The 23781-nt window shown below is 48.8% G+C and overlaps 1 protein-coding gene across 1 annotated transcript in view; it reads left to right on the forward strand.

Moving 5' to 3' along the window:
- The window catches only part of LOC135057192 (uncharacterized), a 244293-nt gene that overhangs the window by 160729 nt on the left and 59783 nt on the right, over positions 1–23781 (forward strand). Inside the window, exons 13-15 of the mRNA XM_063963087.1 lie at positions 18285–19061; positions 19483–19593; positions 19828–19995. Coding sequence (XP_063819157.1) covers positions 18285–19061; positions 19483–19593; positions 19828–19995 — 1056 coding nt within the window. The remainder of the gene's footprint in view (positions 1–18284; positions 19062–19482; positions 19594–19827; positions 19996–23781) is intronic.

The following is a 23781-nucleotide window of genomic DNA, read 5'->3' on the forward strand; positions in this document are numbered from 1 at the left end:
AAATGTGTCTCCTGTAGGGTAACTATATCAGCTTTATTCTTAGTAAAATAACCCAAATCCAGCCTACGCTTATTAGGGGAATTCAGCCCCTTGACATTACCCACAATATACATGCGAACACATGAAAATAATTTAAAAAAATATCGATATAAGAAAAAAACAAATAAACTCAAATATAACATGAGAGGCTAGTGGACCGCCATCACAACAGGGCGCAGGGCAACTCACGTGACCCCAACAGGGACCATGATCAAGTCCGTTCTGCGATGACGGTGCCAGAGACAGTTCAATTTGAAATCCTAGGCTGGTTGTATCAGCGTCAGGCGGTGACCCATTCCGAGCGGATGGTGGGCTGTTTCTTGGATCCAGGAGGAAGTGTAACAGATATCCCACTCCGCTAGTAATTTGACTCCAGTCTCCAATGAAGTCACCGTGTAAGACTTCTTTCCATACGAGATGACGAGCTGCACCGGAAAACCCCATCTGTATGTGATGTCTTAGTCGCGAAGTGCCAAAGTAACGGGGAGAAATGCTCGTCGTTTGGCCAAGGTGAGAGCGGAGAAATCCGGGAATAATTGTAAACCTCCAAGAACATCTGAGTCGGAGTCGCCTGCTTCTCTGGCCGCTTTCAGGATGCGTTCCTTGACTGTGAAGGAGTGTGTAAAAAGAGGGATGCTGTCTGCCGTAATGTGTAAAAAGGGGGACGCTGTCTGCCGTAATGTGTAAAAAGGGGACTCTGTCCGCCGTAATGTGTAAAAAGGGGGACGCTGTCCGCCGTAATGTGTAAAAGGGGGGACGCTGTCTGCCGTAATGGGTAAAAACGAGTTTTATAGTAAGAACTTACCTTTGTTAAAACTCTTTCTGCGAGGTACACTGGGCTCCACAAGTCTGGACAATGGGGGTGTAGAGTAGGATCTTGATCCGAGGCACCAACAGGCTCAAAGCTTTGACTGTTCCCAGAATGCACAGCGCCGTCTCCTATATCACCCCGCCTCCCAGCACAGGAGCTCAGTTTTAGTTAACCAGCCCAATGCAGTAGCAGGCAAACAGACGACAACAGTTAGTAGCCACATACACCACACTCTCACGACAAGAGAAGTGTCAGCGGCTAATGCCATAGCAACCCAAAGAAGCTAAGTGCGTCAGGGTGGGCGCCTTGTGGAGCCCAGTGTACCTTGCAGAAAGAGTTTTAACAAAGGTAAGTTCTTACCATAAAACTCATTTTCTGCTGCGGGGTACACTGGGCTCCACAAGTCTGGACAATGGGGATGTCCTAAAGCAGTTCCTTATGGGAGGGGACGCACTGTAGCGGGCACAAGAACCCGGCGTCCAAAGGAAGCATCCTGGGAAGCGGCAGTATCGCAGGCATAGAACCTTATGAACGTGTTCCCGGAAGACCACGTAGCCGCCTTGCATAATTATTCAAGGGTCGCACCACGTTGGGCCGCCCAAGAAGGTCCAACAGACCGAGTAGAATGGGCCGTAATGTGATCAGGAGCTGATAGACCAGCCTTCACATAAGCATGTGCAATCACCATTCTAATCCATCTGGCCAGGGTCTGCTTGTGAGCAGGCCAGCCACGTTTGTGAAATCCAAACAAAACAAACAGAGAATCAGATTTTCGAATAGAAGCAGTTCTCTTCACATAGATACGGAGAGCCTGTACCACATCCAAAGACCACTCTTTGGGAGAAAAATCAGGAGAGACAAGAGCCGGAACCACAATCTCCTGATTAAGGTGGGACGAAGAAACCACTTTAGGCAAATATCCGGGACGAGTCCTAAGAACCGCCCGGTCACGGTGAAAAATCAGATATGGGGAACTACAAGACAAGGCACCCAGATCCGACACTCTTCTAGCAGAGGCAATAGCCAGCAAGAACACCACCTTAAAGGAAAGCCACTTAAGGTCAGCTGAACCCAGGGGTTCAAATGGAGGTTCCTGCAACGCCTTCAAAACCACCGACAAGTCCCAAGAAGCCGCAGGCGGGACATAGGGAGGTTGGAAAAGCAACACACCCTGAGTGAAAGAATGAACATCAGGCAAAGTCGCAATGTTTCTCTGAAACCACACCAACAAGGCAGAAATATTAACCTTGAGGGAGGCCAGATGCAGGCCTAAGTCCAGGCCCTGCTGAAGAAAAGCCAAAAGCTTGGCTGTACTAAACTTGGAAGCGTCATAATTATTAGTTGCGCACCAAACAAAGTAGGAATGCCAGACCCTATGGTAAATCCCAGCAGAGGCCTGTTTCCGGGCCCGCAACACAGTTTTAATGACCTCTTCAGAAAAACCCTTAGCCCTCAAGACGGAAGCTTAAAGAGCCATGCCGTCAAAGACAGCCGGGCTAGGTCCTGGTAGACACAGACGACCTGAACGAGGAGGTCTGGGCGTTGTGGAAGTAGAATTGGACGCTCTGGCAACAGGCCCTGCAGGTCTGAGAACCAGAGCCGTCTGGGCCACGCCGGAGCTATGAGAAGCAAATTTCCTTTTTCTTGCTTGAACTTCCGAATTACCCAGGGCAGGAGTGACACCGGAGGGAACACGTACGGCAGTCGAAACCTCCACGGCACCGCCAGCACATCCACGAATGCTGCTTGAGGATCCCATGTCCTTGCTCCGAAGACCGGAACCTTGTGATTGTGTCGAGACGCCATCAGATCCACATCCGGAAGACCCCACCTTTCCACGAGGAGTTGAAACACTTCTGGATGGAGGCCCCACTCGCCGGCATGCACGTCCTGACGACTGAGAAAGTCAGCTTCCCAATTCAGGACTCCCGGAATGAATATTGCCGATATTGCCGGTAGATGGCGTTCTGCCCAACGTAGAATCCGTGAGACTTCCTTCATTGCCAAACGGCTTTGAGTGCCACCTTGATGATTTATGTAAGCCACTGTGGTGGCGTTGTCCGTCTGTACTTGAACAGGACGGTTCTGAATCAAATGCTGGGCTAGGTTCAACGGATTGAAGACCGCCCACAATTCCAGAATGTTGATCGAGAGGAGAGATTCCTCCTTGGTCCACCGACCCTGCAAGGAGTGCTGCTCCAGCACCGCGCCCCAACCTCTTAGATTGGCATCTGTCGTCATCAGGACCCTGTTGGATATCCAGAAGGGATGGCCCCTGCACAATTGTTGGTCCTGGAGCCACCAGAGCAGCGACACACTGACTTCCGGAGTCAAAGAGATCATTTGAGACCTGATCCGGTGAGGCAGGCCGTCCCACTTGGCTAGAATCAGCTTCTGGAGGGGATGAGAATGGAATTGAGCATAATCCACCATGTCGAATGCTGACACCATGAGGCCCAGCACCTGCATAGCCGAATGTATCGACACTTGCGGACGAGAAAGGAAGCAACGAATCCTGTCCTGAAGCTTCAGGAATTCCTCCTGAGACAAGAACAACCTCTGGTTGTGAGTGTCCAAAAGCGCTCCAAGGTGCACCATGCTCTGAGCAGGGACCAGGGAGGATTTCTTCCAGTTGATGAGCCACCCGTGGGCTTGTAGAAACCGGACCATCATATCCAGATGACGCAGGAGAAGATCTGGGGAATTTGCCAGGATTAACAAGTTGTCCCGATACGGCAGTATCCTGACCCCATGACGGCGGAGTACCACCGTCATCACCGCCATTACTTTGGTGAAGACTCGCGGAGCCGTTGTTAAACCAAAAAGTAACGCCCGAAACTGGTAATGTAGGTTGCCAATAGCGAACCTCAGGTATTGTTGAAGTGACACTGCTATAGGAATATGCAGGTAAGCATCCTGTATGTCCAGGGAGACCATGTAGTCCCCGGGTTCCAAGGCCAGAACTATAGAGCGAAGGGTTTCCATACGGAACTTGGAAACCTTCACAAACTTGTTCAGTGCCCTGAGGTTGAGAATGGGCCGGGAGGACCCATTTGACTACGGGACTAGAAACAGCGGAGAATAGTAACCCCGGCCCCTCTGAGCAAGAGGCACCTGTACTACAACTCCTATATCCAGGAGGGTCTGTACCACCGAATGCAGAGTGTTTGCCTTTTTCTGGACCGACGGGACGTCTGTCTGGCAAAATCGAAGAGGGGGTCATTGTTTGAAGGCTATGGCGTAACCTCGAGTTCCCGTATCCAGACATCTGTAGTGGTCTTCAACCATTCCTGGGTATACCCTAGAAGCCGGCCCCCCACCCTGGGATCCCCAGGGGGAGGCTCGCCCCGTCATGCGGCAGGCTTATCGGTCTTGGCAGCTGGCTGACGGGCAGCCCAGCCTCTTTTGGGCTTCGGCTTACCAGTTTTGGAAGTGCGGGCCTGCTTATGGTACGCCTGACCTTTTGCTTTACCTGAAGGACGAAAGGACGTGCCTTTAGCCTTCGACACAGAATGAGCTTTATTAGGCAGACAGGCAGTTTTGGCAGTAGCCAAGTCAGCCATTATCTTATTTAAGTCATCCCCAAACAGAATATCTCCCTTGAAAGGGAGTACCTCCAGGGTTTTTCTAGAGTCCAGATCCACAGACCAGGATCTCAGCCACAATATCCTGCGAGCCACGACTGACGTAGTAGAGGCGTTGGCTGCTAGGATATCGGCATCAGAAGCCGCCTCTTTAATATAGTGAGAAGCTGTGACAATATAAGACAAGAATTGTCTAGCATGGTCAGAGGAGATTTCAGCTTCTAACTCCAAGGCCCATGCTTCAATGGCCTCTGCAGCTCATGTGGCTGCAATAGTGGGCCTTTGTGCAGCACCCGTGAGGGTGTAAATCGCTTTCAGACAACCCTCCACACGCTTATATGTAGTCTCTTTTAGAGACGTGACGGTAGTGACAGGCAGAGTTGAGGAAACCACCATCCTAGCCACATGTGAGTCCACTGGAGATGTATCCCAATTCTTAGCTCTGGCGCGAGGGGATAGCGAACCACCATCTTCTTTTGAGGCACAAACTTCGTACTCGGGCTTTCCCAGGGTTCCTGACGTATATACACTAGGTGATCAGAGTGAGGTAAAACCTGTTTACCCACCTTCTGACGCTTGAACTTATCTGGTTTCTTTGGGAGGAACGGATGGCTCGGGATCATCCGTAATCTGCAGAATTAACTTAATAGCCTCCAAAAGATCAGGAACATCCACATGTGAACTACCCTCCTCATCAGCCATAACGGAGTCAGAACCTGTGAGGTTAGTGTAAGCGCCTTCTTCATCAGACGAGGTGTCAGTGACAGCAGTGGATTGTGAGGAGACAAGTGCTCGCTTAGAGGACCTCTTGGACTTAGGCGAGCGATGGTCAGACTTTTTAGTAGTCAGGGACTGGTTCAACTTCTTTAATTGAGACGATAAATCATCCGCCCACGGCGGTTTAGCTGCAGGGACCACATACGGTTGTACCGGCACTGGGGGTCCCATAGAGGGAGTTAGTTTATGAACTAGCGTTTGCAGAAGCGTGGAAAAGGCGACCCATGGTGGGTCAGTATGTGCCTCCGTTGCCACTGTCCCACTGGGGGACAAAGAGCCCCCAGAACCAGAGGCCACAGCTGCTATATTCTCCTCATATGGATCTTTAGCTTCAGCAACACTGGCAGTGTGTTCAGCCCCAGAACCGTTACCCTCAGAAGCAGACATGATATAACTTGCAGTATGAGGTAACACAGTACAATTATCAGCAGCACTCTATCTCTAAATCCAAACCCCTGTGCAGTGTAGTCAGCACTAGCAGAGATAAAGGAGAGATATGGTGACTAAATCACAGAGAAAAATACGTAATACAGTATATCTTTGTGAAAATCCTATATTAGATAACACCTGATGCACCAAGCCCCCTCAGGTTATAGAATATAGGGATAGCAAGTTGAGTGAAAGACACGAGATGGACACCACTCAGCTATCAAATGCACACACAAATAGTCAGTTTGTACAAAGCAGGGATTATTACAGGCAATAATACTGCCCTGGACTAGCTTGTATAGCTAAATAGTCAAGAGATATAACAGTACACAGTAAGAACTGGATGTATATCACAGGGTAATTGTACTAGAAAACCCTGACTAAGTGCACTCTTTCTTAACTAGCACTGACTAAAAAGGCAGGTAGAATACTTAAGTGTCATGTAAAGGCACAACACTGACAACCAGGCGGCTTTACCTAGGAGGATTTGCCCAAGCAGTCCCAGGAACAGTGAACTGAGGAGTAATGGCACCGCAGACACTGACAGGGAGTGAGGAAAAGATAGAGATGCAGCTCCAGGGCAGGAACACTAGCTAGAAATGGCGCCCTGGGGCTGGGGGAGGGGCTTCAGGTCTAAGCCTCATCCCCATTGCTGGCAAAACCACCGGGTACTGTGGGCGATATTAAAATTGGTTTTGAGAGAAAACCTGACCTGCGCCCATGCCCCGGTGATCTAGTGGGATCGCCTGTACTGCCACAGTGTCCACTGCCAGCGCGCGTGGCCCGCCTCCCACTGACCACGATAAAGACCTGGTCTTTATCGTCTTTACTTACCACCTCCCAAAGTGCGGCCACGCGATCCTGGAGAGCCCCAGCCGCATGTGCCTAATGTGAAGTAAACTGGAGCCTCCGCTGTAGGTACCCGGCAACCAGGGCTCGGGAGTGTACAGCGCCGCTGGGGAGAGCCGGAGCCCCAGCAGAGAATGTCACAAGACATTTACCACCGCTGCTGCCCTGAAGTCTTCACTTTTTCTTCAGAAAAAAGCTTTTCTTAGGGCTGCATGGAGCAGCCCCTCTGTTAAGTGCCTGCTGACTGCAGCACCAACTTAATGTGTAAAAAGGGGATTCTGTCCACTGTAATGTGTAAAAGGGGCTCTACCTGGTGTAGTGGCGCTACTGTGCGGCGTAGTCTGAATAATGGTGTTAGGCGCCGGGGTCCGCTCGTCGCTGCGGCCCGGCGCCTAGCAACCAGGGACGCCGTGCGCGTACAGCCGCCGGCTCCCTGGCAATGCTAGACGCCGGGCGCACGGAGCCGCACGGACCCTAGCAACGGGGACGCCACTTACGGACTGCGTTCCCCGTTGCTGGGTTCAATTTAAATAATGAGATGTCTGTTTTCCTGGCCATGCAGCTTGGCAGCTGTATGGCATTTAATCCAATCAGCCTCCAAACAGCTGATTGGAGGACTCCCTGTTAAATACACTTCCTGGGCTTCTCACGGACGCCGGTAATAGCTTCCTGAATGCTGAATCTGTTTGCTGAAAGTGTTTCCAGTCCTGCTGTATCCGGTCGTTCCTGTTCTCAGTTATCCTGTACTCGGAAGTCGTCATCTGTTCCTGGAGTCCTGACTGAGCACCTTTTAACATCCAGTGGTGTTCGTGAGTCACGGCGTAGCCGTGTGTTGCGGCTTGGGCCGCTTAATTATTTATCATTTATTATTTGTGTTTCGGAGCTTTTGCGGAGGATTCCGCTCCCACAGATCCACTCTGGTATCCAGCGGTGCTGGGTAGGAGTACGGACTAGTGGATTTTGGTTGTCCTTTTCCCTGGCGGGTTACCGCACATACCTCAGGTTTAGTCAGTTAGCTTGTAGCCCCTGGCCTGGTTGTTTAGTCAGAGGGCCCCTTGTTATCACCCTGTCTCGGATTTCCCTTTGTCTCCCATTAAGACCTGAGGGGTCATCGGAGTTGGGCAGACATAATCCGCCCTTCAAACGCGGCTGCCATGGGCTCAAGCAACCATAGTCTCGCAGGGGATTTCTGACCACACGGGCGAGACAACGGAGTTAGGGCGCCAGGGGCTACTTTCTATTCCCGCTCCCTTCCCCAGCATTCCGTTCCAGTGCTCTGGTCCTTGCAATAGGACCACCTCAGACCAGAGTGCTGGAATCATAACATTATTACCGGCCAAACCAAAACTTAAAATTAAACAGGGTTTGATTTTTTCCCTTATTCAGTTTTGTAAGGTTTGTCGGCCTCATGAATCCCACTGGTTTAGGGCCAAATCCTGGCCAGCTTCTAGTTAGCCAGATTCAAGAACTTACTCAAATGGTTCAGGATCTTTCCCTTCGGGTGAAGTCGCAGGAAGATCTTTTACGAACTTCCCCGAGGGTAGTCCCTGAACCGAAAATGCACTTGCCTGACCGTTTTTCTGGTGATAGGAAGCAGTTTTTTAATTTTAAAGAGTCCTGTAAACTTTATTTTCGTTTAAGACCAATCTCCTCAGGTACTGAATCTCAGCGGGTCGGAATTATTATTTCTTTGCTCCAGGGGGATCCCCAGACCTGGGCTTTTGGTTTAAAAGCAGAGGATCCGGCATTGTTGTCTGTAGACGCCTTTCTGGGGTCTTTAGGGCTTTTGTATGATGACCCTGATAGAGAGGCATCCGCCGAGAGTTAGGTACGCGCTCTCAGACAAGGTAGAAATCCTGCAGAGGTTTATTGTACAGAGTTTCGCCGTTGGTCGAACGACTGTGGCTGGAATGACCCAGCCCTGCGCAGTCAGTTTCGCCTCGGCTTATCTGAGTCTATAAAAGACAGTCTCCTTCAGTATCCCGCTCCTGAGACTCTCGATAAACTCATGGAGCTTTCTATTAAGATTGATCGTCGTCTCAGAGAGCGGAGGGCTGAAAAAGGAGCACCTGTCAGATCTACTCCGTGTGTATTTTCCATTCCTGAGGACATAGAGGAGCCCATGCAGATGGGTCTCTCCAGGCTGTCTCCAGAAGAAAGAGCCAGAAGGCAAAACTCTGGTCTTTGTTTGTACTGTGGGGGTAAGGGACATTTTGCCCGTAATTGTCCGAACAAGTCGGGAAATGCCTCGACCAAGTGAATTGTGAGGGGGTTCACTTTGGTCTGCAGCTTATCTCCTCGAATAACTCCCTGTTAGTCCCAGCTAAAGTTTCCTTTGGCAGCCTCAGTTCTTCGGTGTCGGCTTTTGTTGACAGTGGAGCTGCAGGGAACTTTATGGACTTAACGTGGGCCAAGGCCTTAGGTATTCCTCAGTTAAACTTGGGTAGGTGTATCACCATGCATGGTTTAGATGGGAGTCCCTTGTCCAATGGGGTTATTTCCCTCTGTACACCCCCTGTACTACTTACGGTAGGAGCTCTTCATTCCGAAAAGATTGAGTTTTTCCTTACCCATTGCCCAGCAGTTCCAGTGGTTCTGGGTCACCCTTGGCTGGCCTTTCATAATCCCATCATTGATTGGCAGTCGGGGGAGATCTCACAATGGGGTACCATCTGTAATAAGGAATGTATTACGTTTCCCGTCAGAATAGCTGCTGCCATTCCCGAACCCATTCCCGTGGAATACCAGGACTTTGTTGATGTATTTTCCAAGGGCAATGCGGACATTCTACCTCCCCATCGGCCTTATGATTGTGCTATTGAGCTAATTCCTGGTGCCACATTGCCAAAGGGAAGGTTATATGCATTGTCCGGACCAGAAACTGCGGCCATGAATGAGTATGTTAAGGAGAGCCTAGGGAAAGGATTTATTAGGCCATCTAAATCCCCTTTAAGTGCAGGCTTCTTCTTTGTGGAGAAGAAAGATGGATCACTCAGACCTTGCATCGACTTTAGAGCCCTGAATAAGATCTCAGTTAAAAATACTTACCCTCTGCCGCTGATTTCTGTCCTCTTTGATCAGCTGCGTTCGGCTGTGATTTTTTTCTAAGATTGACCTGAGGGGAGCGTATAACCTCATCCGAATCAAGTCGGGAGATGAGTGGAAAACGGCATTCAGTACTCAGTCGGGTCACTACGAGTATCTGGTGATGCCGTTCGGCTTGTCTAACGCTCCGGCAGTTTTCCAGGATCTCATTAACGATGTGCTCCGTGATTTTCTTGGAAGATTCGTGGTCGTTTACTTAGACGATATCCTGATCTATTCTGACTCTATTGAACAACATGTTACCCAGGTGCGTCAGGTTCTTCAAAAATTACGTGAAAATCACCTATATGCCAAGCTGGAGAAGTGTGTTTCATGTCACGGAGGTATCCTTTTTAGGGTACATTATTTCCCCTCGGGGATTCTGTATGGAACCAAAGAAGCTCCAAGCCATCCTTAGTTGGGCGCAACCCACCAACTTAAAAGCAATTCAGCGCTTTTTAGGGTTTGCAAATTATTATAGAAGATTTATTCATTCTTTTTCCGACCTGGTTGCTCCCATTGTGGCACTGACTAAGAAGGGAGCGGATCCTACCAACTGGTCACGTGAAGCTGAGTTATCCTTTCAGGCCTTGAAACAAGCTTTCGTCTCAGCCCCAGTCCTCAGACATCCCAACCCAGAATTGCCCTTCATTGTTGAGGTTGATGCCTCGGAGGTTGGAGTGGGGGCTATCCTATCCCAGAAGGATCCGGACTCTCTAGAATTACATCCTTGTGCCTTTATGTCCAGGAAATTCTCATCCGCTGAATCCAACTACGATGTTGGTAACCGGGAGTTACTGGCTATTAAATGGGCTTTCGAGGAGTGGAGGCATTGGCTTGAGGGAGCAACACATACCATTTCAGTATTGACTGACCACAAAAATCTTCAGTACATCGAATCAGCTAAACGGCTGAATGCCCGGCAGGCTCGTTGGGCTTTATTTTTTACTCGTTTCAAGTTTATTATCACCTTCAGGCCAGGTTCCAAGAATACCAAGGCGGATGCCCTGTCACGCAGTTTTCTTCCAGTTCATAATAACAGTCCTGTTACTCCCATACTTCCGTCTTCAGCCATTTGGGCAGGCCTCACACAAGATTTATTTACCCAGTTAAAGCAGCTTCAACATCAAGCTCCTGGGAATACTCCTGCTGGTCGTCTTTATGTCCCTGAGTTTTTGAGAGCTACTGTTTTGACTGAGTTTCACGATAGCAAAGTTGCCGGGCATCCAGGGATCTCTAAGACTTTGGAATTAGTCTCCCGCTCAGTATGGTGGCCTGGTCTTTCTAAAGACATTAAGGAGTTTGTTTTTTCTTGTCAGGTCTGTGCACAGCATAAAGTTCCCCGTTCCTTGCCTATCGGGCAACTTATGCCCTTAAATGTTCCTCTCAGGCCATGGTCTCATATTTCCATGGATTTTGTGGTAGACCTCCCTCTGTCAGCCGGATTCCGAGTCATATGGGTGGTAGTGGACCGTTTTAGCAAGATGGCCCATTTCATTGCTCTTCCCCGACTGCCATCTGCCCAGGGATTGGCAGTTTTGTTTCTCCGCCATGTTTTCAGACTTCATGGGTTACCCACTGATATTGTTTCTGATCGGGGTCCACAATTCATTGCACAATTTTGGAAGTCTTTTTGTGCCTCATTAAAGATGAAATTGTCTTTAACATCCGGCTACCATCCCCAATCCAACGGGCAGACCGAGTGAGTTAATCAATCATTAAAACAGTATTTGCGTTTGTACTCAGCCAAACTCCAGAATGATTGGTCCGAGTTTCTTCCTTTGGCGGAGTTTGCGTACAACAATTCTTGTCATTCCTCCACTAATGTGTCTCCATTCTTTTCAGTTTTTGGTTTTCACCCCAGAGCTAATTCTTTTTTTTCAACATTCCTCTGTCTCCTCGCTAACCTTAACCTCTCATCTCAGACTCATTTGGAGAAAAGTGCACCTTGCTCTCAGAAAAGCGGCATTTCGAGAGAAAAATTTTTCTGACAGGCTCCGGCGGCCTTGCACTTTTAAGGTGGGAGATAGGGTATGGTTGTCGACTCGTAACATTAAACTTCGACAAACCTCAGCTAGATTGGGCCCCAAATTTATTGGACCATTTCATATTATTAAAAAAATCAATCCAGTTGCTTTCCGGTTACGTTTACCAAGAGCTCTCCGGATCGGAAATACGTTCCATTGCTCCTTGTTGAGACCATACGTTTCTTCCAGTAGATTTCCTCGGAAGATCTCTCAGGGGAAATCACCAGTAGATGTACAGGGTCATCAGGAGTTCTTGGTGGAGAAGGTTCTCGATTCCAAATTGTCCCGGGGTCGGCTTTATTTTCTGGTGCACTGGAGAGGCTATGGTCCAGAAGAAAGGTCTTGGGTCCTGGATAAGGATCTCCATGCCCCGAGGCTCAAGAGGGCATTTTTTCGGGAGTTTCCTCGGAAACCTGGCTTTAGGGGTTCCTTGACCCCTCCTCAAGGGGGGGGTACTGTTAGGCGCCGGGGTCCGCTCGTCGCTGCGGCCCGGCGCCTAGCAACCAGGGACGCCGTGCGCGTACAGCCGCCGGCTCCCTGGCAATGCTAGACGCCGGGCGCACGGAGCCGCACGGACCCTAGCAACGGGGACGCCACTTACGGACTGCGTTCCCCGTTGCTGGGTTCAATTTAAATAATGAGATGTCTGTTTTCCTGGCCATGCAGCTTGGCAGCTGTATGGCATTTAATCCAATCAGCCTCCAAACAGCTGATTGGAGGACTCCCTGTTAAATACACTTCCTGGGCTTCTCACAGACGCCGGTAATAGCTTCCTGAATGCTGAATCTGTTTGCTGAAAGTGTTTCCAGTCCTGCTGTATCCGGTCGTTCCTGTTCTCAGTTATCCTGTACTCGGAAGTCGTCATCTGTTCCTGGAGTCCTGACTGAGCACCTTTTAACATCCAGTGGTGTTCGTGAGTCACGGCGTAGCCGTGTGTTGCGGCTTGGGCCGCTTAATTATTTATCATTTATTATTTGTGTTTCGGAGCTTTTGCGGAGGATTCCGCTCCCACAGATCCACTCTGGTATCCAGCGGTGCTGGGTAGGAGTACGGACTAGTGGATTTTGGTTGTCCTTTTCCCTGGCGGGTTACCGCACATACCTCAGGTTTAGTCAGTTAGCTTGTAGCCCCTGGCCTGGTTGTTTAGTCAGAGGGCCCCTTGTTATCACCCTGTCTCGGATTTCCCTTTGTCTCCCATTAAGACCTGAGGGGGCATCGGAGTTGGGCAGACATAATCCGCCCTTCAAACGCGGCTGCCATGGGCTCAAGCAACCATAGTCTCGCAGGGGATTTCTGACCACACGGGCGAGACAACGGAGTTAGGGCGCCAGGGGCTACTTTCTATTCCCGCTCCCTTCCCCAGCATTCCGTTCCAGTGCTCCGGTCCTTGCAATAGGACCACCTCAGACCAGAGTGCTGGAATCATAACAAATGGAGACTACTATAATATGTAATATGAACTGGTATTATTTTGTGGCTACACCCCTTCCCCATGAAGCGACACCCCTATATTTTTTGCTCGCGCCTGCCCCTATTTTACATACAGGGGGGGCGCAGGTGTCCTGTCTTGCACACAGCGCTAAAATGTGTAGTTATGGCCCTGCATGTAAAGTATGGGAGGGCGCAAATTTATATTTTGCAGGAGGGCACCGAACACCCTAGCACCAACCCTCCATATGGGTATTGGTATGTACTACAAATTGAGTGTCAACTCATATATATAAAAGAAGTATAATGACACGGATATAATACCAATAATTCTTGGTGTTAGTGGGAGTGAGTGCACGCAGAGAAACTGTTCCCTGTTTCCTACCCCTTTTTTCGTATCATTAAATTATGCCCGTTTATATATCAGTGAGTGCCTACATCTCCATCTTGTTATGTACTGACCCATGTGGCCCTTGTGGAGCATTGCCTTGTTGATTCTGTGAAATCTGGAGTGTGGACTTTTCCAAGTGTTATCTATTGATGCGGGCATAAGGAGCTGCAGGCAGACACATGGTGACGGTTGCCTAACCTAGTGCTACAAAGGTTGATCATTATTCAAATAAAGCATGCTGAATTCCATTACAAGCAGTATGATACTATTATAATTTAGCCAGGAAATCATTGTTATCAAGGGTATGGGACTCAACTTAGGTCGACCAGTGAAGGTCAACATGCATTAGGTCGACAGGGGCAATAGGTCGACATGGTCATTAGGTCAACATGTACTAGGCCGACAGGTCAAAAGGTCGACATGGGTTTTTGTACTTTTTTTGGTGTCGCTTTCTTCGTAAAGGGGAAACCCCAATTAGTGCACCGTGTCCCCTCGCATGGCGAGCGCAGGTTACCATTCCTAATTGTAGTCCACGTGGATCGTAAAGTATGAAAAATTCCCAAAATTGGAAAAAATTATGAAAAACTCATGTCAACCTTTTGACCTGTCGAACTAGTACATGTCTACCTAATGACCATGTCGACCTAATGCATGTCAACATTAAATGGTCGACCTAACGACCGTATACCATAATCAAAGTGAGTGTGCCAGCATATACTGACATCTAGTGTATTGGAGGTGAACTGCAGGCAATCATCTTGATCATCCCTTTTTGTGATCATCCTTTCAGTACACCCCACCAGTATATCATACAATGTATAGGATGAAATTACGGACCATTTAGGAGTACTGTTAATAACTGGAATTGTTTCCCATTACACCGCTGCATATATATTACGGTACTGCAGCTTGAATGATTATGCCTCTATGTCCTACAGGGATAAGATTCCCCAGTCTCTCTGAATATATGTGAGGAACAGAGACTGCTTTACCTCATACTTGCCTACTTTGCTGCCCTCTCCTCTCCAGCGTTGTAGGCGCATGGGGACGTGACCAGCAATGAAGTGGCCAGTCCTGGGGGGAGGGGGTGTGACATCACGTTGCGTCATTGTGGCTCCGCCTCCCACTATTCAGTGCGAAATGCGTCATCGGATCCCCTCGGACCGCCCACTTTGTACTCTGCTTTGGGGCGACCGAGGGGGGCTGCGGAGCTTCCCGGCCATTCCGTATGCTTTACCTATAGTGAGGATAACGTCACATCTAGTGACAGCTAGTGGTGATTTATATTTGTGAGCGCTCATTAGGAAGGTCATTCCCATCTTCTTCTTGTGAAATTCTTTACATTTGGAATGTGGAGACAATCTAGGGGCGAACAATTGGAAGGCTGCTAGTGCGCCATTTTTGAGATTCTCTCGATCTTTATATTGCTATCTGTGATCCGGCAGCCGTCTTCATTATCATTCAGGTTGTACAGCAGCCTCTATCCAACTGCACACATTGCTGTTTTGGACATAATTATAGCTACTTGTAATTTCTGCATGTGAACGACCTTACTGTACCTATGACATAACATCCATTGCCCATATGACACCAGGGTCTGACCCTCCTTTATTATAATAAGATGACACTACAGTCTGTTCCACATTTAACAGTATCAGGGCACCTTATTCTGCTCCCCCTGCTGTACTGTGACATGCCGCAGCAGTCTGCTCTCCCTGTATAATAATACTGTCATTACTTGCTGCTAGACACATCTGCTTCCCCCCCAGTATCAGCCCTCACCAGGCAGGGACTCGGGAGCACAGTGCACACAACCCTAGGAGCACAGAGCTGCATGGGAATAACAGTCACTTCCGCCCTGTGGGGCGCAGAGGGAGGAGATGAACCTGGGAGAGTGCGGTACCGTGGAACGCACAGGCCGGAAGTAAGGTGAAGCGCACAGAGCAGGCCGGAAGTTAAATGTGTATCCTCTTGTTGTTGCCTGTTGACAGTAGTAGACAGACAACAGGTGAGTATATTTCCATAGACAGGGGGTGAGGGACGGGGGGGAGCAGGTGATATAGATACACAGTCAATCTCTATTTGACGCCCGGGAGCTGCGGCTGGGGAGACGGCGCTTCCACGTGTGCTGTGTGGCTGCAAAATAGGTCAGGATACAGGAAGCACACATTGCTGATAACAAGCCTATAGCAGAGGGTGAGACAGGGCCCCAGTCACTCAGGCAGCAGCTATACAGCTATTATGTGCCGGTCACTGTGTCCCCCCCGCAGCCACAGCCTCACAGCACACGTGTAAGGCCGTAGATGCTAGAATCAAGTAGCCTAAAGGACCTATGACGTCAGGGGAGGAGCCACGTTACCAGGGGGAGGAGCTAGGCCAGTGGTATAGTTCTATTATCCACGCCACCAACTACTACCTTTAGTAACCAGGTGGCGAGCGAAGTGAGCCTACCCTTGCCCAAAGCATGGCGAGCGAAGCGAGCCCATGAGGGTACAATGTGACGTGGCTCCTTCCCCTGGTGACATCAGAGGTCACTTACCCAACTTGGATTTAGAACTAATCATCCTGCAGCGTAACTTGTGATATTATGCTCATACCCCCAGTGGGGTTGGGCATAGAGCACTCTTTTTTTAGAACCAACATTCCATGTTCCCCGTTGCCGGGGACGGGAGCGCAGTTTGATCATGGCATGGCTGTGGCTGGTATGTGACCTGCTGTTACACCCCCCCTCTCTTGAATAGGGGCCCCTCTGTCTTAAGTGCCCCGGCTCTGGTCAGTCTGCCTTACATTTTGCACATGCTTAGCGCAGCCCTGCTGGCAGCATTTTGTTACTGGACAATAGGCTACCTACCAGAATGCCCAGGTTGGCAGGATAGAGTAGAGTGTGGCACACATCCCCATGGTAACCGGTTGTGGAACGTAGTGTTGCATCTGGGCACCATCCCTGAAAGGGGCACCCTGACCGCCTCCATTGCCCCTGCTTCAGCCTTAATTGAGCGATTCGCTGCCAAGCTGCCCAACGGTGAATGTGGCCGACAGGCGACCCGGCGGCGGGGGGGCAGTGATGGGGGGAGTGAAGTTTCTTCACTTAGGCTCATAGAGCACTAGGTTGATTGGCTACAGGACTTGCAGAGGTGGCCTGAACAGCAATGTCCAACAACAGGCAGCATTCTAAAATTAATAATCCCAGTGGCAATTGGATGTGGCTTTTGGCCTTCCACACAAATGTGCGATTAATTCAGTAAATTAAAACAGACAAATGTTTCCCCCAAATACCCAGTTCAGGCAATCACAACAGATAAGTGGAGCATGTAGAACAAAGTATTGTCCAAGAGACTTGGCCACGAGTAGTGGTGGTGTAACCTTCAACAATATGGCATTGTGTGATGGTCTCTGAGGAGTCTCATACAGGAACCTCTGATTAACATTGAGCAGGGCTCTGTGGCTCAGAGAAAAGAGAAGGACTTACTGGTCCAGCCCCCTTCTGATATTTCTTAGATACTTCCCCCAACCGCACTTTCAAGGGCCTAGAGGTCCTTCCAATATAAAATCGGTTACATTCGCACTCTATGGCATATACAAAATGTTTGGTGTTGCATGTAATGAAGTCCCTAATTTCGGACTTCTTCCCATTGATGGTCACGTCACATGTTTTGCTTCGATCTTTCATTTTTATTACATGCGACACAATTCATACACCAGTGTAAACCTTTTGTCTTAATCCCTGGTCGTACAGTTGGAGGCAGAGCACCCACGCACAAGACTGTTATGTAAATTGGGTGCTTTTCTGTAGACACATTTAGGTTTAGCAATAATGGTATACTAAGCTTCTATTAAGGATACTTAGTTTGCGTCCTGGCTAAGTCTTTTATTGGCCATAGGGGCGCGTTATGGCTGGCTCCGTTATACTCTGTGTCTGCCCAGAGGGCTCTGGGTGGGTTAACTGTGTGATACCCTCTTCTCTACTGTGTGGCTGCGTTTTTACTTGTTGCCATGTCAAAAGAGTGTGTGTCCTGCACTGCAGAGTGCATCTCGTCCCCAGGGGGATCACTACAGTGTACACAAGATAATACACCTTCTCAGGCTAGTGGGACGGAACCAGTGTGGTTAGATTCACTAAAAGGGATGATCTCAAACATTTCTCATAAATTGTCCCAAACTGAGAAAGAGACGCAATACTTAAGGCAATCTATGAATTTGCTGATGAATAGAGATTCAGTGCCCATACCAGCGTCTCAGACCCCTGCCATTTGTCCACAAAAATGTACGCTGGCACAAATCCTGCATACTGACACCGATGATGGTGACACTGATGCAGATGACGGTGATGTGAATTTAGGTGGGGGGGATGCAGCTCTGTCACAGGGAATACAGGCCCTAATAGAGGCTATTAGGGAGGTCCCGCACATTCCTGATACAGTGATAGAGGACACTGAGGAATCTCATTTCAATATAAAAAGTAAATCCTCTGCTATCTTCCCTGCATCTAAAGAGTTAAATACTCTATTTGAAGAAACTTGGCTCACTCCTGACAAGAAGTTTCAGATCCCTAAATGGTTAATAGCATCTTTCCCTTTTCCGCAAGATGATAGGAAAAAGTGGGAAGTCCCGCCAATTGTTGATGCCTCAATTTCTAGGTTGTCCCGTAAGATAATCTTACCAGTCCCAGGTGCAGCCTCCTTAAAGGACATGGCTGACCACAAGATTGAGACGATTCTCAAATCTCTGTACACGGCTGTGGGGGTGGCCCAGAGACCCACTATAGCTTGCGCTTGGATCTCATTTCCAAATGGTCAGGTACTCTAATTGAGGACGTAGGGTCCTTACATAGGGGGGAGATAGTTTTACTCCTACAACATGTACAGGACTCGGCTAATTTTATGGTCGAAGTGCTGAAAGAAATTGGCTTACTCCATGCACGCTCCACGGCCATGGCTGTGTCGGTGCGTTGGGGCTTATGGCTACGTCAGTGGAATGCGGATAAGGATTCCAGAAAGGGAGTGAAAAGCCTACCATTCAAAGGTGACGCCCTATTTGGAGATGAACTGGATGCGTGGATATCCAAGGCTACGGCGGGTACGTACCTCCCGTCTGCAGCGCCCCCAGCTAGGAAAACCTACTCTGCTCCAACTCTGCAGGACCTTCTGCAATCCCTGAACCCGTACTTCCGGGTATTCAAATTCAAGATGGAGTCTCTGAGAGCGGTGATCTCTGGTCTGGAGGAAGGAGAATTCTTGGTTTCCCTGGATATCAAGGATGCGTATCTACACATCCCGATCTGGCCGCCTCACCAGGCTTATCTTAGGTTTGCATTACAGAACTGTCACTACCAGTTCCAGGCCCTGCCATTTGGCCTCTCAACTGCACCACGGGTATTCACCAAGGTCATGGCAGTGATGATGTTCCTCCTACGCAAACAGGGAGTAAACATAATTCCGTACATGGATGACCTTCTGATAAAAGCATCATCCAGGGAGAAGCTGCTGGACGGTATTGCAGTTTCGACTCAACTGCTCCAGGATTACGGGTGGATTTTGAACCTACCAAAATCTCACCTGGAACCGATGAGGAAACTTCCGTTTCAGGGCATGATACTGGACACGGAAACAATGAAAGTTTTCCTTCCATTGGAAAAGGCATTGGTAATTTAGTCGATGGTGCGGGAGGTACTACAACCTTCCTGGATATCGGTGCACCTGTGCTTTTGTCTTCTGGGGAAGATGTTAGCGGCTTACGAGGTGCTGAAGTACGGAAGGTTTCACACAAGGCCCTTCCATCTGGATCTGTTGGACAAATGGTCCGGATCGCATCTAAACATGCACCAGAGGATGTCTGTCGCCAAGAGCCAGGATTTCTCTGCTGTGGTGGCTTCACACTCCTCACCTCACAGAAGGCCGAAGGTTCGAGATTCAAAATTGGATTCTTCTAACCACAGACGCAAGCTTCAGAGGTTGGGGAGCAGTCACCAGGGGGCAACACTTCGACGGAAGATGGACAAGTCAGGAAACCACTCTTCAAATCAACATTATGGAACTAAGGGCTGTATACAACGCCCTTCTGCAGGCTTCACATATTCTTCACGATCAAGCCATTCAGGTTCAGTCGGACAATGTGACGGCGGTGACGTACATAAACCGACAAGGCGGAACGAAGAGAAGAGCAGCGATGTCAGAGGTAACAAGGATTCTCCTCTGGACGGAAAGACATGCGATAGCAGTGTCGGCAATCTTCATTCCGGGAGTAGACAACTGGGAAGCAGACCTCCTCAGCAGACACTGATCTCCATCCAGGTGAGTTGGCCCTTCACCCGGAGGTGTTCGGGTGCTTGACAAGTCAGTGGGGACTTCCACAGATCGACATGACCATGGCCTCTCGTCTCAACACAAAACTCCAGCGGTATTGTTCCAGGTCGAGAGACCCACAGGCGGTGGCAGTAGCCGCTCTGGTGACTCGGTGGGTCTATCAGAGGGTGTACATGTTTCCACCACTTCCATTGATCCCAAGGATTCTCAAAAGAATAAAAAGGGAAAAGGTTCAAGCAATTCTCATTGCTCAGGATTGGCCAAGAAGGGCTTGGTACGCGGACCTACTGGAGATGCTACTGGAGGATACTTGGCCTCTACCTCTTCGGGAGGGCCTTCTGCAACAAGAGCTGTTTGTCTATCAAGACTTACTGTGGCTACAATTGGAAGTTGAGCATCACATTTTAGCCCGGCAAGGCATTCCTGACAAGGTTATTCCTACTTTGATCCAGGCCAGGAAGGGGGTAACGTCTAAACATTACCACCGGATTTGGAGAAAATATATTTCTTGGTGTGAATTCAGGAAATTCCCTACGGAGGAATTTCGCCTGGGACGTTTTCTGCTCTATCTGCAGTCAGGTGTGGATGCGGGCCTACGCCTGGGCTCATTAAAAGTCCAGATTTCGACCTTGTCCATTTTCTTCCAGAAACAATTGGGTTCTCTCCCTGACGTTCAGACATTCTTAAAAGGGGTTCTGCACATTCAGCCACCCTTTGTGCCTCCCACGGCACCGTGGGATCTCAACGTGGTGTTGCAGTTCCTGCAATCTGAATGGTTTGAGCCTTTACAGGACGTTGACGTCAAGTTTCTTACGTGGAAGACCGTCACACTATTGGCCTTGGCTTCTGTAAGACGTGTGTCGGAATTGGTGACGTTGTCTCACAAGAGCCCCTATTTGGTTTTTCATGAGGATCGAGCTGAACTCAGGACTCGTCAGCAATTTCTTCCTAAGGCGGTGTCTGTGTTTCATATCAATCTACCTATTGTGGTTCCGGTGGTTACCGACACCACTGCTGCTTCAAAGTCCTTGGATGTTGTGAGGGCTTTGAAGATCTACGTGAAGCGGACAGCTCGTCACACAAAATCGGACTCGATGTTTGTTCTCTATGATCCCAATAAAATTGGGTGTCCTGTTTCAAAGCAGACAATTGCACGCTGGATCAGGCTTACTCCACGACAGGATTGCCGGCTCCTAACTCTTTTCATGCCCACTCTACTTGGTCAGTGGGTTCTTCCTGGATGGCTGCCCGGGGTGTCTCGGCTTTACAGCTCTGCCGAGCAGCTACTTGGTCAAGTTTGAACACATTTGCTAAGTTCTACAAGTACGATACTTTGGCCTCTGAGGACCTTCAGTTTGGGCAGTCCATTCTGCAGGATCCTCAGCACTCTCCCATCCGGTTTGGGAGCTTTGGAACATCCCCATGGTACTAATGTAGACCCCAGTATCCTCTAGGACATAAGAGAAAAAAGGATTTACATTTTCTCGTAGTCCGTAGAGGATACTGGGCGCACGCCCAGTGCTTCGTGTTTCCTGCACTGTTATTTACGTTAAGTATTGTTATTGGTTCAGCCATTGCTGTTCCTGTTCAAGTTTGGTTAGCATGGCTTTCCTCTTGTTCGGTGTGTGCTGGTTCGATTCTCACCACTGTTCTGTTAAATACTTCTCTCAAAGTATGTCCGTCTCCTCGGGGACAGTTTGGTAGGAGGGGTATAGAGGAAGGAGCCAGCCCACACTATTAATTTCTTAAAGTGTCCAAGGCTCCTAGTGAACCTGTCTATACCCCATGGTACTAATGTGGACCCCAGCATCCTCTAGGACATAAGAGAAAATTATATTGACCAAGCTTGGCCATAAGGGGCAGATGTCTGCGGTGTATGCTCTGTTGAACGATAGAATTTCATCAGAAGCTTTGGAGAATATCAAAGTAAATTGGGAAAGAGACTTGAGTCGGATCCCAGATGAGCAATGGACTCGGGCGCTGGGTGTCATAAAGGAGGCTACGGCATGTGTTAGATACCAACAGGTACACTTTTGTGTGTTTCATAGAGTATATCATATGCCACTATCTATGAATATAGCCGGTATGCGAGAAAACACTATATGTCCAAAATGTAAATTGGAAAATGCAGGATTCTGGCAATTGATGTGGGAATGACCGAGGGTAAATTCCTTTTGGGAACAAATATGGAGGGATGTAGAGTCTACAGTTTTAACATTACCTGAATTAAACCGACGGACCTGCATACTTGGCTTTGGATTAAAAGAAATATATACAAATAATAAGTTTAGTTATATAGTTAGCTTAATTACGATAGCTAAAGTTTTTATTGCCCGTGAATGGATGTCAAGCAACTCTCCAGGAGTAGTAAAATGGAGGGCGTTGGTAAATGATATTATAAGATATGAGAAAGTTATGTATGCCTCCCGAAACGCTTTGAGTAAATTCTATGAGAAATGGGATTGCTGGAGAAAGTCGAGGCTGGGGGCAATACAGGATAGTGACTTTGTGTTAATTGGAATCTGAGAGAGGGGGGGGGGGGGGGAATATAGATGATGTGGAAATAATAACAAGTAGGGATAGTGATTAAGGGATAGAAGAGAAATGGGTCATGATTGGTAACTGGAGATAGCGACCGTGGAGTGCTGAGGGAAGGAGGGGGGGGGGGGGAGAGGTGGGCTTTCCGCCATGTTCAGGGGTGGGTGTTTGTTGTCTCACATAGCCATGTCTAGGGACTCTGTGCCTTATGCTGCAGAGGACATTTCCTCTCAGGAGGAATCCATTCCATGTGCACAGGAATGTAATGTCTTGTCTCAGATCCACATTAATGAGCCTGAGTGGTTAACCTATCTTAAAGGTATGATCTCTCAGATTTCTACTAGGGTATCTCATACTGAGACTGAAACTCGGGTTTTAAAGAAGTCTATGGCAGTTTGGTCAGGCTCTGTTACTATTCCTTCAAAATCCCCTAGCATAGACCCACAGAAACGTGCACTTGCCCAGATTATGCAAGATGACGCAGATACGGACTCTGACACTGCAGACGGTGACGGGGATGTGCTGAGGGGGGCAGCATCCCTTGCAAAGGGGATGCAGCTCATGATTGAGGCCATTAGAGATGTGTTAAATATTGCTGACACAACACCTGAGCAGGTTGAGGAGGCTTACTTCACACACAATGAGAAAGCCTCGCTAACCGTACATGCGTCTAAAGAATTAAACTCTTTATTTGAAAAATCCGGGGAAAACCGGGAGAAAAAATTCCAGATTCCCAAAAGGATTCTGGTTGCTTTTCCCTTCCCTGAGGAAGATAGCAAAAAATGGGAAAACCCACCCATAGATGACGCATCTGTTTCCAGACTGTCGAAAAGGTGGTTTTACCTGTCCCTGGATCTACCGAGTTGAAAGAACCGGCTGATCGTAAGATTGATACTACGCTCAAATCCATATACACTGCTGTAGGGGTGGCGCTGAGGCCTACTATTGCCTGCGTATGGATTTCTAAAGCTATAGTAAAGTGGTCAGGCACGTTACTAGAGGATTTGGATTCAATGGATAGATGTGACATTGAATTATTTTTACGTAACATACAGGATTCTGCGGGATCATGGTGGAATCCATGAAGGACCTGGGTACGCTGACTGCAAGAATACGTTCCATGTCTGTCTCAGCTCGCAGGGGAGTCTGCAGACGCTGAACCCAGGAAAAGTGTGGGAAACCTACCCTACACACGTCAGGCTTTATTTGGGGAAGCATTGGATGCGTGGATTTCCACGGCAACTTCAGGTATGTCACCTCTTCTTCCCTCAGCTACGCCTCCTACGAAGAAATCCTTTTCTTCGTCTGCATCGCAGTCCTTTCGGACCGCTAAGACAAAAAAGTCCAAGCCTACTACCACCTTTTTTAGAGGTGGGCATGCAAAATACAAAAAGCCTGCACCCGCAGGCTCCCAGGACCAGAAGCCTGCTTCTGGTACCTCAAAATCCTCAGCATGACGATGGACCGCACAGCCTGGAGGACGGGCTGGTGGGGGCGAGACTCAGACGTTTCAGCCACGTCT

Source organism: Pseudophryne corroboree, chromosome 3, assembly GCF_028390025.1.
Source record: "Pseudophryne corroboree isolate aPseCor3 chromosome 3, aPseCor3.hap2, whole genome shotgun sequence".
NCBI lineage: Eukaryota > Metazoa > Chordata > Amphibia > Anura > Myobatrachidae > Pseudophryne > Pseudophryne corroboree.